This window comes from Apteryx rowi, unplaced genomic scaffold (genome assembly GCF_003343035.1).
Source record: "Apteryx rowi isolate R43461 unplaced genomic scaffold, aptRow1 scaffold_131, whole genome shotgun sequence".
In the NCBI taxonomy this organism is placed as follows: domain Eukaryota; kingdom Metazoa; phylum Chordata; class Aves; order Apterygiformes; family Apterygidae; genus Apteryx; species Apteryx rowi.
The window spans coordinates 1,261,363-1,274,713 of NW_020447542.1; the positions used below are offsets into that span (position 1 = coordinate 1,261,363).

At 37.1% G+C, this 13,351-nt stretch overlaps 1 protein-coding gene across 1 annotated transcript in view; it reads right to left on the reverse strand.

Annotated features, from left to right (window-relative positions):
* Positions 1-13,351, reverse strand: part of RNF180 (ring finger protein 180) — a 66,275-nt gene that overhangs the window by 15,920 nt on the left and 37,004 nt on the right. Inside the window, exons 5-6 of the mRNA XM_026056452.1 lie at positions 4,664-4,889; positions 107-232 (exon numbers count right to left, since the gene is read on the reverse strand). Coding sequence (XP_025912237.1) covers positions 107-232; positions 4,664-4,889 — 352 coding nt within the window. The remainder of the gene's footprint in view (positions 1-106; positions 233-4,663; positions 4,890-13,351) is intronic.

Below are 13,351 nucleotides of genomic sequence, written 5' to 3' on the forward strand. Positions count from 1 at the left end.
AGTACAGGTTAGGGAGTGGAAGCTAGGGAAAAATACAAAAAATACCCATTTAAATCTGAAAATTAAATTCTTCATGTCCAAAATGATACAGAAATGATTTTCTTACCTTCAAAAACTCTGAAAGCTTTCTTGCAGCTTGGTAGAGGCCATTTTGCACAATTTGATCTTTGAAAACTTTCTTTTAATTTCAAATATTCAGTAGGAAAAAAAGATTTGGTAGAGTTGTTCAGTTCTATAATAATTAATGGGAAAGAATATATACATTAATGCTGCAATTACAGCAATAAATTTCCTACGTTATTCTACAAAATAAGATTACCTCATCTACTGTGTAATATTTTTTCTGATTATTACATACCTGTATATCTCCTCAAGTTTTTGAAAATCACATAAAAACAAACATGTCCAGATAAAGCAAGACCAAATCTTAAACATGCTCCTCTAATTCTCTACCTCCAGACTAAGGCATTTAGGAAAGATGATGTCAAACTCTACATGAATGAAGGCACATTATAAATCAGGCTATTTAAGTTACAAGACAATGAAGACCTCTATGAATGAATGAATSTGACTGTGACATTAATTCTCGATTCATGCTATTTTTGGCTTTAACACCATCAGTCAATAACAGCTGGCAATAATGGAAAGAGATGGGAAAGTCTGAAAAATTATCTGGATAGTTTTTTTTATGTGGATTAACAGGAATTACTACTTAACACATTCTTAGAATGATTAATGACACACTGGAAGATCTGAGGAAACAGCTAGATGGATTGCCACTCAAAAATGGCAGATCAAACCTATCCATAGTCATGTATCTATGGAAAACAGATTTAAAAGATGAACATATTATCCTATCACAGAAAAGAAGTGATTTGATGATAACAGACAGTTGCAAGCTAACAGTTAACAGCAAAAATTTTTAAAACCCTAATTTCAGTTGCTTGAATGAACATTCACCCTTTCAACTATCATGGCTCCATATAAATACTAATAATAGCAGTTGTTTCCACAATTCATTTTGTACCTTAAAAAAAAGAAAGAAAAGAAAGGCCCTTCACAGGTCTTTGAAAAGGCTTGTGTATGATTACAATACTTCTTATTACTTTGTTGCARTTTTGCATACCTTTTTAATAATCAGTGTTTATTAATTCTTTAAGAGACGAATCTTCTCTGACAAATCTGAGAAAGCTAAGCTTTTTGTGAGCAAGCTCCAGAAAGAAAGAAAAAAAAAATCTGACAGCAAGCTACTGAGCCTTTCATTGCAGTAGCTCTTGCTACATCAGAGGAAGGGGTTAGCAGATTGAAAGTCAAAAATATGCTGGTCTTATTCTAAAAAGTCTTTCAATGTGCCTTTCCATATTTCATTATGTCAGAATGCAGACAGAATTGGCTACACAGCATACAGAAAGTACAGAAATCCCCCAATGCTTCTATCGCATTATGTGAGAAGAACAGTGCTACTGCACCTACAAACCTGTGTCAGTGAAGGGGAAGAGGCCATTTTTTCTCCTAAATAGAATTGAAACAAATTGCATATTTTTTCACTAGTGGTCTTCAATTTTTATGTAAGAGCTATATATGGCACTGAATATATTTTGATTAAGAACTATCAGGATTCAGAGAAATAGCCTCTGATGAGACTCTGCTTGCCTCTTGCAGGATCAACAGAGTGTTTTAGTTTCCTTCTAATGCCCATAAAAATTGACTCAGTTCTTTCAAGTTGATTGTCCAAATTTAACCACTGAAATCTCTGGTGAGGCATCTAATTCCTGTTTTTCAGAAAAGGCAGTGATGACAACTCTTATTGGCTTTTAGAAGGTTGCTTGGTTAGGCTTTCAGGTCGGCCAGACCAAGCTACCTTTCTGTATGGGACCCTTTCCTTGTCGCGTGACTGGACCTACTATGCACAAAGAGTACACTCAGTCTCTGTTTCTTAGAAGTGGTGGATTTATTACATGTGGGTGCCAGGTCCGGCACTTCTTGGAAACATTTTACATGAATCAAACTTCAGCCTGAATCAAAATACGAGAGGCCTAGTACGAGAAGCATTTAAAAGACAGAGTTCCTGGAAGTGGGTTGCTGTGATCAGATCAAATTCTGTCCTTTTTCTCAGGTGAGTCCTTGGCACTCTGTCATCTGACCAGAAGTGAATTTATCCTGAGGGGAAGGGCTTTCTGTCCTTTAAGAAAGACGGGAATGTACCGCAGACACCGCCAGAGCAACCTGTCTGCGCTGGGACTCATGCTCAAGGGAACCGGTAGAAGAGGCTCGCTGGATGTCAGCAACAGGCCAGATTAAGTATCCTCGTGAGTCACATTTGGCTTCGTAGCTCTGGATTCGGCACTCTTTTTCTTTATAATTGGTGGTTAATGGATCTTTTTGCCTTCATCTTTTTTTGACTTGTTACATGCATCCTTCCATTTTAGTTACGTTCAGTTTGCAAAACTGTATAAGCTAAAAAGTGATCTTCTGAATATATCCTTAAATTTTTTTTTGACATATCCTTGTAAAATAAAATGCAGTTATACAAAAGGAAACTTACAGAAAGCATCCAGAATAAATTAGTGAGGGAAATGAGACAGCCAGGCTGTAGCATTAGTGGAAAATGTAAAGAATGCTAGCAATTCTGCTTCATGGGCTGCACAGACCTGTAACAGCAGTGACTTTAACATAACTTTTAAAAGACTTAATAAACCTCCCAAGTAAAAAATAACTACTACCCTTTACATTAGTCCTGCACCATTTGTATTCCCTAATATGTTGATTTTATTAATTTCTTTAAGGATATGATATCATCATCAATATTTCTTGGTTGATTTATAAGCTGTTCAACACGTTTTGCATTGGTAAATTACAAAATATTTTTCTTAATAGATGTATAATAAAATAAAGTCAATTTAGTGTATCTGTTTTCAAATATATTCCTAAGCCAAGCATATACTGCTATAAATTGTATAGCAATATACAAATAGCTGTGGTAAGGTCATATGGATTTCTCCGATCTGTTGTTAATTCTACACACATATCATATATGTGTTATGACTCTCTATTCTTGACACTGTATTTACAGTTTAGCCACAAAAATCCATTTCCTCAAAAAAACTACATACCTTTCTCAGTACTCAATTGCTACAAATAATCCTGGAAATATTTCACTTAAATGACAGTATTTCAGAGGTGTTAAAAAGGTTTGCAAACACATTTTAGCAAGCATCCATATCCTCTTTCTGTTCTCCCAGTAGTACTTCACTGCAGCAACCCTGTTAAATAGCTTTTCTTTATTCGTAGCCCTACAGCAAGTAAAAGCCATTCTCTAGTAGTGAAACCCACTTCATCTGTACATCTGAGCATTAAGCAAATGAAGTGAGAACAGCTTGAAACCCCTATACACCAGACAGGCAAGGTGCTGAGAGTGCTCAGGCTTCAGCTGCACACGCAGTTTTTCTGCTGCAGTGCTAGTTTAGTCAGTCCCTATCCCTGGCCATTGGCTCTTGCCACCTGCAGCACTCAAGTGAACCATCCTGCGGAAACTAGTATGGCTGAAAAATGCCTCCTTCCCACCCCAGTGAGCTCTTTTTCAGACAGTTCAGTTCCTCGAGCTAGTTTGTCATCCAATTACACAACACTGTGCCTCTTCAGAGGAAGAGTCTGTGCACAACCAGAAATAGAAGCTGGGTAGCTTTGCTGCTCAGTGCAAAATCATAACTTAATTTCACGTAATCTGCATCCCCAACCTGTCATCACCACAGTGCTCTCCCAGTTTAAGCAGGATGTCTGCAGGATCTCTGCAACATGCAAAAATAAACAAATGTTCCGTATGGCTGAGTCATTTCCATTATTTTGTGACCATCTATGCACAGCTTTAAGTGCTGTAAAGGGCCTGACTCCATACATCATAGTGGAATTTTATCCATAGTGCTGGAATTTACCTTTTTAAGCTCCAGGTGTAAAGACTGACCCATGCTGTTCCATGTATACTACCAATAGCACTACTTAGCCTTTCTTATTCCTACACCCTTTCTGACCTCAAACAACAACCCCTACCCACAAACGTTTTCCTATTGCAGGAGGTCAGGAGTACTAAAGATGAGGGTGTAAGAGGGGAGGAGGGCAGAATTTAAAAGCAATTATTAGTTAGAATTCTATAGCTCTGTCAGCTTTTATTTTCTCCTACAGCTAAATTAAAGTCAAAAAACAAGAAAAGAATCATTTTTATTATTAATTTAATAATTTTAAAGTGCCTTTTTAGTGAGGTATTTTAAGGAAATGCATGTTTATAATGTTTGGAGTTTGTGATTATTTAGCAAAAGGAAACCAAAGAAATATGAAATATCAAAATCCCACTTCAAAAATCAAAAGTTTTGAAATATACCTCCAGAGCAATTTCTTACTGCTTAAGAAAGCCAGCATGGAATAGTTCTAGGAAGAGCTAAATGCAAAGAAATCCTCACAATGGATAATGAGACCAAATTCTGCTCTGATTTTGGATTTACCCCACTGCATACTCTTATTATTTTGTTGGACAGAAGAATATTTTTATGACTATACTTTGTTAGCAGGGATTTACTATGCTTTTAACTACATATTTATTCAGACTAGAAATACATGAAGAAAAAGTTATAAATATTTTCCTATATTGTAAAAAGTTTAATTTTTATACCTGTTTGGAAAAAGACTCTGGCGATTGTAGTGCGACACAGTGGACATGGAGTGCTGGCTGGATTGTCTTTGGCAAGCATCCTTAAGCAAGGTTCACAAAAGATGTGGTGGCATGGATAGCACATGTAAGGATTGAAATAAACATCCAGGCACACTGCACAGAGATAGCTTTCTTTATCGCCTCTGAATTCATGCTCATCATCTGTATGCAGGTTATCATTTGCAGTCTGCAAGAAGAAAAAGAGAGAACATTTCTTCACAGCTCAGCTTATAACTATTTTGGATAAACCAGTCAGCAAGAAGGTGGCTTTAAATAATGCCTAAGAAGTCAGTACTGTGATATTCTTAACTTTTAATACGTTACTTTAATGAGATAATGAAACATACGGACAAGACAGGAATGTCACAACAAGCATTGAGGAAAAGGAGAACAAAAGTCATATATGAAACAGTAAAAGAAAGGAACAACAAAACCAAAAAGCTTGACTAAAACTGTAATATTATCAGATTTCTTCTTTTAAAACAGATTTTAACAATTCATTTGTAACTTTATTACCAAAATATCTGGCAATTTTCCTAAGAAAGGCAAAATGAAACAAACAACCCTAAAAAAAACCTGTGGATTCTTCTGCTTTGAAAGGTAACTTGTGAAGGGTATGTTTCTGCAAGACTCACAGTGACTACCACTTAATGACTCACAGTTTGAAACAAACCACAGCTTTATCATTATAATGGAGAACCTGAACCTTAATGTAGGAAGGAAACCCTTCTAGGTTTCCCTTCCTGGAAATCCTAGCAACTTTGGCAAATGCTTGTTTTTGCTAGCATGTATGCTATGAATTTTCTTGAACGGATGTATTTGTAGGAGGGCATGACTGGACTTTCCATATTGTGTACATGCCATACGAGCATAAAAATGTTTATATAGTGCCAGGTTCCTGCTTTGTTTTTGTAAAACAACTAAACCTTTCCATGTAATCTAAAGATCTTATACTAATGGCAACCAAAGTTTTCGACTTAGGAAAAATATATTTTCTTCATTTCTATGGGAGCAACACAAGAAAAAGATTTACTTGGCTCTGTTTCCTCTACCTCTACTCTCAGTTTCAGAGCTAACAGAACCAAACATACCCCAATATCCAACCGACCCACCAGGAAAGATCTGAGACAGAGGAGGGTGTCAGATGCTGCCAAGTATCAAAACTCTTCTCATATGCCCCTTGTTCTAAACTCTCAAACCATACCTAGTGACCCCAATTTAAGCATCTTAATTCTAAGCCGCCTTACAGTATCAGTGACTTCTTGTAGGCTCTGGCACCCATACTTAAAACCCCATGCTCTAAACGTCCCTTGCTCAACCAGTACCCCATACCTACCTCCTTGCCAGGCCTGCAGAAGTCCTTATAGACACCTATTACCAACATTAAGCATATCTCATGACTCACTGCTACCCAATATATCCTGCTCTGTGCCAAAGCAGCTGCAAGATTAGCATCCTATCTGCATACCCACCAGCTGTCTGTTAGACAGGCTACTTTTGACACTTGCAGGACATGGCAGACTATCACTGCTACTTGTATACCAAATATTCATGATAATGTTTTATGCCTACTCAGAGACCTGGGAGTCTCTCTGTCTGTCTCAGGGATGATTATGGCTTACTGCTTTGAATTTCTGCTGTCTCTCATTACAGTCAGTCCTCTGCTATCTGGGATACTGAACACAGCAAATAATAAATAAGCCCTAACAATACTATGGAATGCATTTGAAAACAAAGAGCAGAAATATATAGCTGGGAGGATTTATCAGTTCTGGATAAGCACTAGTCCTACCAGTCTAGCTCATCCTTAACATCATGCTTTCCAGAACACCAAGTGCCAAGAGGGCTTATAAATTGTGGCCTGCACTGACATAAATGCACGGAGACAGCTTGGGTCCAGCAGTGTCCAAACACAAGCTCTTGTGCAACCCAGAGTCTCAACAGCTGTGTGGCTCTTGTAGCACTTACCTCAGCACTTATTACTCCAGCTTGATTTTCTCTATGGCAGATCTGAGATGGCTCCAGAAAATCAGAGCCAGCTTTGCTTTAGTCTGTACTGAGCTCTCTGGAAATTTGCTGCAGAGACTAGGCTGCTCTGACATGCAGCTGTCTTGGGTCTGGCTGGGATTATTACTTCTAGCTCCAAGCTGCAAGAAAGCAATTGTGTCATTTTCTGAGGTAAGTTTGCCCCAGGAAGAGCATTAGAGCAGCACTGTATTATAACTAATCAATAATCCTGCTTGACCCAGGCTGTCTCTACACTTATGGATAGCCAACACTGGAATAGTATGACAAAAGGTAATTGAGAGTTGGTTATAGCTAGGTAATTTTAGAAAGAAGGAAGCCTTTCTTTGACAAAAATCAGACAACAGACTGGCACAGAGAGTGAGGAATGTAGTCTCTGTGCTTGATACAAAACAGAGATGACTTCATCTGAAATTAAGAAGAACTAATACACTTGGCAATGAAAAAACCCACAACTCAGCCATGTAAGGACAAAAGTCAGAAATAAAAGCACAAAAGCCAAAAGATATGAGGGAAAAGCAAGTGTCTGCTGACTGGCTTTGATTGTCTCTGGTAGGAATGGAAATATAATGGGTATAGAGGAGATGCCTGTCTGACTGAGTGCAAGTTAAACACTTTGCATGGGCCARTTAAGCACATAAGAGAGCTGGAGGCAAAATGGATGGAGGACTCAAGGGTAATGGAAGGTTCTGAGGTAGGTTTGTAACCAGCACAACATAAACAGACAGGAGAATCTCAGTGTCTACTGCAATTAGTAAGTAGATATAAATTATTCTAATGTGCAAGCTAGATTCTATTTAAGAGTAATTTGATCAGCGGACCAGAGGAAGAGCTGTCATTTCTATGGCTTTGCAACCCTTCTCAAATAGCATATCTACTCATACTGCATCAGTTAGTAGTGCAAAGCTTAAATCACAGGAGTTTCTCTATGCAAGAAGCTAACGTGAAAAAATTTAAATAGATATTATTTTTTATTTGCAACTAAGCGGTGCTTAGAAGTTCCAACAGCCAAAGCTTTAGTGTTTGAGAGCTTTACAAGCATAAAACAGAACGTTGCCCTTGCAGAGAGATTATGATACAGACAAAACTGAGGAAGGCCATGTAGACCTAAGTGACAGTGACAGGACTGCAGAGTACTAACAAGGAAACCTTTTAAGCAGTACAATCTCATTACTACTAAGCAATGAAAGAAAGGTAAAAGCCCTCAAAAATTTCCATGTTCCAAAGTCACATGGGAACTACTAATACTGGCTGTATCACCTTACTGTAATCACTGATATTTCACTGGGTGAATGGCAGAAGGGTGTAAGCAAAAAAAAAAAAAAAAGCAGCAGAACAAAGGATCAGCTTCTGCTTGAAAAGCCTAAGAGGAATTTTAACTAATGCAAGAAGTCTAAACTAGTTTGGCTGGACTATGTGAAAATCTTTGATTCAGTCCCACATTCAGGGAGAACACACACATGCAAACAAACATCATCACATTTATTATAAGATTTACCTGTAAGCATGTGAAAGAGAGATCTCACCATCTGTGATAATTATGTATGCACTGTAACTGTGTATTGGAGAACAGTTGTTACTGCTGTATTTAATTGTTTTACCACTTATTCACTTCTTTTCTGGAAAAGCTGACAGGGCTTYGCTAAGCAAATTCTTAACCATTTGCCCCTTTTTTTTGTATGAACAATCAAACTGTATGCAAAGTCAGATAAAGATTTTCCAGTTCTGATGAACATTGCTAAAACTACCTCAAAACTAGAAGTAAAACAGAATCAAGAGTAGACAAAAAAAGAGTAACCATCAACAAGATATAAATTCTAAAAAGGGATGGTCTGCATCTAATAGATCAGACACACCTGATATCACTTACATGTTGTTGTTTGAAGAGAACTACAAATCAGGCTTCTACAGCAGTACTAATACAAAATCTAATATGAGAGCACTAGTTGATATTTTTGTCAGTTCCCTGAATCCAAGCTCAAAGGACACAAACTTTTCTGGCCAATTTGTCTCTATGCTTTCTCATTCCTGTCTTAGGTTGCTGGTACAGTAGACTGAGTTGTAGAATAAATAAAACAGGCTCAAAAACTCCATAATAAAACATCACAAATGGAGATTTTAATGCTGGCAAATGATACAGACACATAGCCATGTGGACTTAAAGAACTGGCTGAAAAGTTGTGATTTTTTAAAACATTTTGAAATCAGTGGCTAAAAAAAGATTTGTGAGAAAAATTTTGAAGAAAACAAGAAACATAAAGCCATTTTAAGAGACAGCAAACAGAGCATCACATGGAAAATGAACCAAACTTCTTAGGAATACAGACACAGGTTTCTCTAATTAGTTAGAATCCAGCCACTTTAATTAAATCAACAGACAGCATCAATACAGCTGTGGAGAACAACACTAGGAGTGGCTAAATGCCATGTTTGGAAAACTGGTGAAACCATAAACAAACAGAAAAGATGCTCAATGCATGCTGAGAACAAACTATCACTGTTGGCTTGTGAAGTGCATAATCAAGCAGCCAGTGACCTGCTGAGGGTCTGCGTTCCACTAAAACTTGCCAGAAGTGGGAGGAATGCAAATGAGAAATGATAGCAGAAAAGGACAAAATAAAAATCCTTTGGGACCACTGGCAGTTGTAGAAGCCACAAGATCAGTCATTCAACTGATTCAGAAATTCTCAAGTATCCAAAAAAAGAAAAAAAAAAAAAAATTGCAGACAGTGTTTGTCCATGGGGTGAACATCTGGCAGAGAAAAAGAACACTCTTCTAAAAATATGAATTCCAAAGATATGGAATCAGAAAGAAATAGAAAGAAAAGCTAAAGCATTCCTGATTGTGATTAGAATTACTGATATGGCTTGGATATATTTATTAATTTATTCAGTCTCTCAGAAGCTGCAATTTTGACTGCATCTTCCATAACGCAATAAAACATTTACTTTCAAGGATCTGACTAATCCTGACAAGTTGCAAGATTATCAGTTTACAGACAGCACCACCTGTCAATATGTTGGGGAAAGCATTCTTTCAGCACTTGAAGATGAAATTAGGAAGGCCAAAGCCCAGATGGACACAGAACTACTGATGGATGTAGACATTAAGAAATTCTACATGTATGCTAGTAGCACTGTGCTGAAAAATTATTTTTCAATAATTCCTTACTAAAAGATACCAATGTATATGGTGATCAGTATATATATTCTTTTACAGGTCCAGATGTTATGTAGACTGCTTAGGAGGGGAAAATTCTCCTTCTAGCCTTGCATGCTTAATGTAAAGATACATAAAACTGTAGTCTCTTTGGACAGGCAACTCCTTCAGCACTCTCTTACATGAACAATCCCTGCTCTAAGGGAGAGCAGTGGTGTGGGAGGCAGAAGAATACATAAAGCCACATTTTTACCCTTACAAACTAGAAGGAAGAGCTGATTTGCTGCACATTTGGATGCCTCACATTTTGAAAGACAGCAGTTCGCATATTCTCCTTTGCTCTCTCAGAAGCTCCCCTTTGGTAGTTTGTTCCACGCTATTTGTAAGCTATATATAAATGAAACTATAATGATTTACAGCTCAAAAACTGAGTTTAAGCCTTTAATTGTACTATATAACCAGAATATTATACCCAGGTTTAAAAAAGTTTGGCTGTAGAAGAAAGAATGGCTACAGATCCTGCTTTGTACAGAAATGGATCAAGAAGAAATAAATACTTCTTGGTTACTGCTGAAAAAGAATGATCAGTGGTTTCAGCAGCATTTCCTAAAGAAATGCAGCTTATGAGATTGTCTCATCTATCCATCAGGTGGTTCCTAAACAGCTTTTGAACCCTTAGTCAATTGTAACCGAATTTGACAGAACAGTTGAAATCACAAGTATGTTGGCTTCCTGCAAATTTCACAAAAACTGACAGCTAGATTGAATAAGGAGACTGAAATGAGTGCCATCACTATGGGAAAGTCTGCAAAGTGCCCTCACCAGGTGTCTATTTTTTGGCCAACTAGTACAGTGAAGGCTTGGAAGAGGAAAGCGGGGAGACTGGAGGGAAGAGGAGTACTGAAAGAGGCTTTAGTGTCTGTAAGCAACAGCTGGGGGGTGTACTTAGGGGTGTGGAGAGTAAAGAATGTGAAGGAAATCATAGAAGGGAGCAGACATAATGTGGTAGTTACACAGGATATGAAGAAGTAGGAAAGCAGGCCTCACTATTATTCACTACTATTCACCTAAAAACTTATAGTCATTTTCTTTCAAGCTAGTGACAGTAAGAGCATTAATATATTGTTGCCTATTAGAAATTATCTAGCCTAACTTCTGCAGGCTAGACCAGTGACTTTTTATGGAGATTTAAAAGCAAACTCAAAAACCAAACCAAGTACAATTTTAAAATATATGAAAAACCCTATCAAAAGTCTTTACTGACTAAGCTAGCAGCAGTTTTTCCAAGTCAGGCCAAAATGTCCATTGGGGTTTGTATGCCTTCGAGCCTCTGTTTTGGTTGACTGGTATAATGAATGCCAAGGGCATCTTTTCAGGCTTCTGGCAAATGTAAGCTTAAAACATATAGATTATAACAGGGCAGATAGGCCAATGCCCATGGCTTACATTCTATACAAATTAATAATTCACTCTGAACTACCTGCACTCTAAACTTCTCCCTATACAACTTCTCAGAAAAATCCAAAGGCAAACTAAAAACTTCAAAGCAGAGCAAAGCAGCTTGAGCAGCTCTCTGGAGCTACCTATTGCCAGGAGGCACGTCCTTCTTTCAGACTCTCCCTGCTGCATCTGGGCTGGATAAATTGCCCAAAGGGAAAAACAACTGAAGGACATTTTTTTTCACTGAGAATTTTTGTTTAAAGCAAAGAGTGTATTTATTTTTATTTTGTGTATTTAAAAGTAGCTTTAGGCAATGGAGTGCTTCAACTCCTGATTAAGTACTTTGCAGACCATGGCTTCTAAAACAACAATTAGCTATGGGTAGACAGCTATACTTTAGTATATAAGGTTGTAAAGCGACAACACTAAATGAATATAATAAATAATAAAAGTCAAAATCAGAATATTCTGAACAGATAATCACACTCTAACCTCCAGGTAACCTCTTCCATGTTCCAGAGGCAATAAATTATCTGCCTGCCTTCTTCTCAGAGAAGATACCCTCCTGAACACTCTAATTCCCTTTCCCTACTCTATTTGAGTCATCAAAGGTTGTTCTGAGGTCATGTTTATTCATGAAGGTTACTACTTTTCAGAGCTGAAAAGACCTTTTGACCCTCCAAACTTTGTTTTTCCCCACTCTAGCAATTTGCCTAATCAAATATGCTTCATTTGATTTGCCTAATCAAATATATGTATGCATATTAACTTTTCCCTATCAATCTTGAATCATTTCTATCTTTAGATAATGATGGCCACAATAATATTACTACAATATTTTCTTAGTCCTGAACGATCTCATAATGAACAGCACAGGCAATTTAGTTTCCTAGCTAGTTAAAGTTCATTGAATTATTATGCACAGGCCATAATTGTACCCACATATTATACATGCTACAAACTGAGCCAGGTCAATAACTCTAAGTCTTCATTGACCTTATCATACCCCTACCTATGATAATTATCTGGTCCATTATTTTAGTATCTGAGCACCTTACCATCACAACTCATCACAGCCTGTGTGACTGGCTGAAATTATTTTCTCTAACTTGCATTAGCATTTTTTGTGCTTACCTACTGCAACTTTCTACTCTTGCTCTGGTGGCACAAAGACTCCTGGGTAACCACTACAGCCCTGCCGCAGGCAGAAGTTAACTAGGAGATGCTACTAAAACTGAAATTACTGGATTAATTCAGCACTCAGTGGAACATCAAGCCCACCCTTATAAATGAGCACTTTACTGGAGTCTAGGTAGGTTCAGTCTGCATTTTTCTTCTCTGGAAATGCAGTTATTTTATCATGAAAAAATATCAAGGTAATAGGGCAACATCTAATTTTCATAAACCTAAAACTATTACAAAGAAACTATTACAAAGAAACAAGAAAAACCTGGCTTATCTGGGATGAATTTAAAGTTATAAAGCATATATTTATTTAATCTGATTGTTAAGGAACCATGTCCTTTTACACATTTACTTGTTTTATTCTTCCTACCAAAGTAAAAGATCACTGTCTATTAGTTACATCAAAAGCAGTTGCTATCTATATCTAAAGTGTTCTTCTATGCTTGTAATTGTTCTGGTATGTAGTAAACAGAGTCCTGTCAATTCACATATCTAAAGACCTAGAGAATTTCAGCTGAAAAATAAATTATTTCAGCTGAAGTATTTGCATTATACCTGTAAAAATAGCCCACCTTTTAATTTTGAGATAACCAACAGATCTGCAGCACTGAAATAACAGACAATAGTATGTATTTATTTTTCCACACTACTTGTAGGCTTTAGGTGAATGCACACACTATTATTCTGTCAGGGAAAATACTCATAATAAAATGAGTTGTGAAAGGATGTCTGGAACAGTGCTGCTATATTTTGGCAGCTTTGCATAAATACAGTCATAGTATTCCAAACAACGCATCTGAAATTCTTCTTGTCATTCAGCATAAATCTGAAGCATTTTA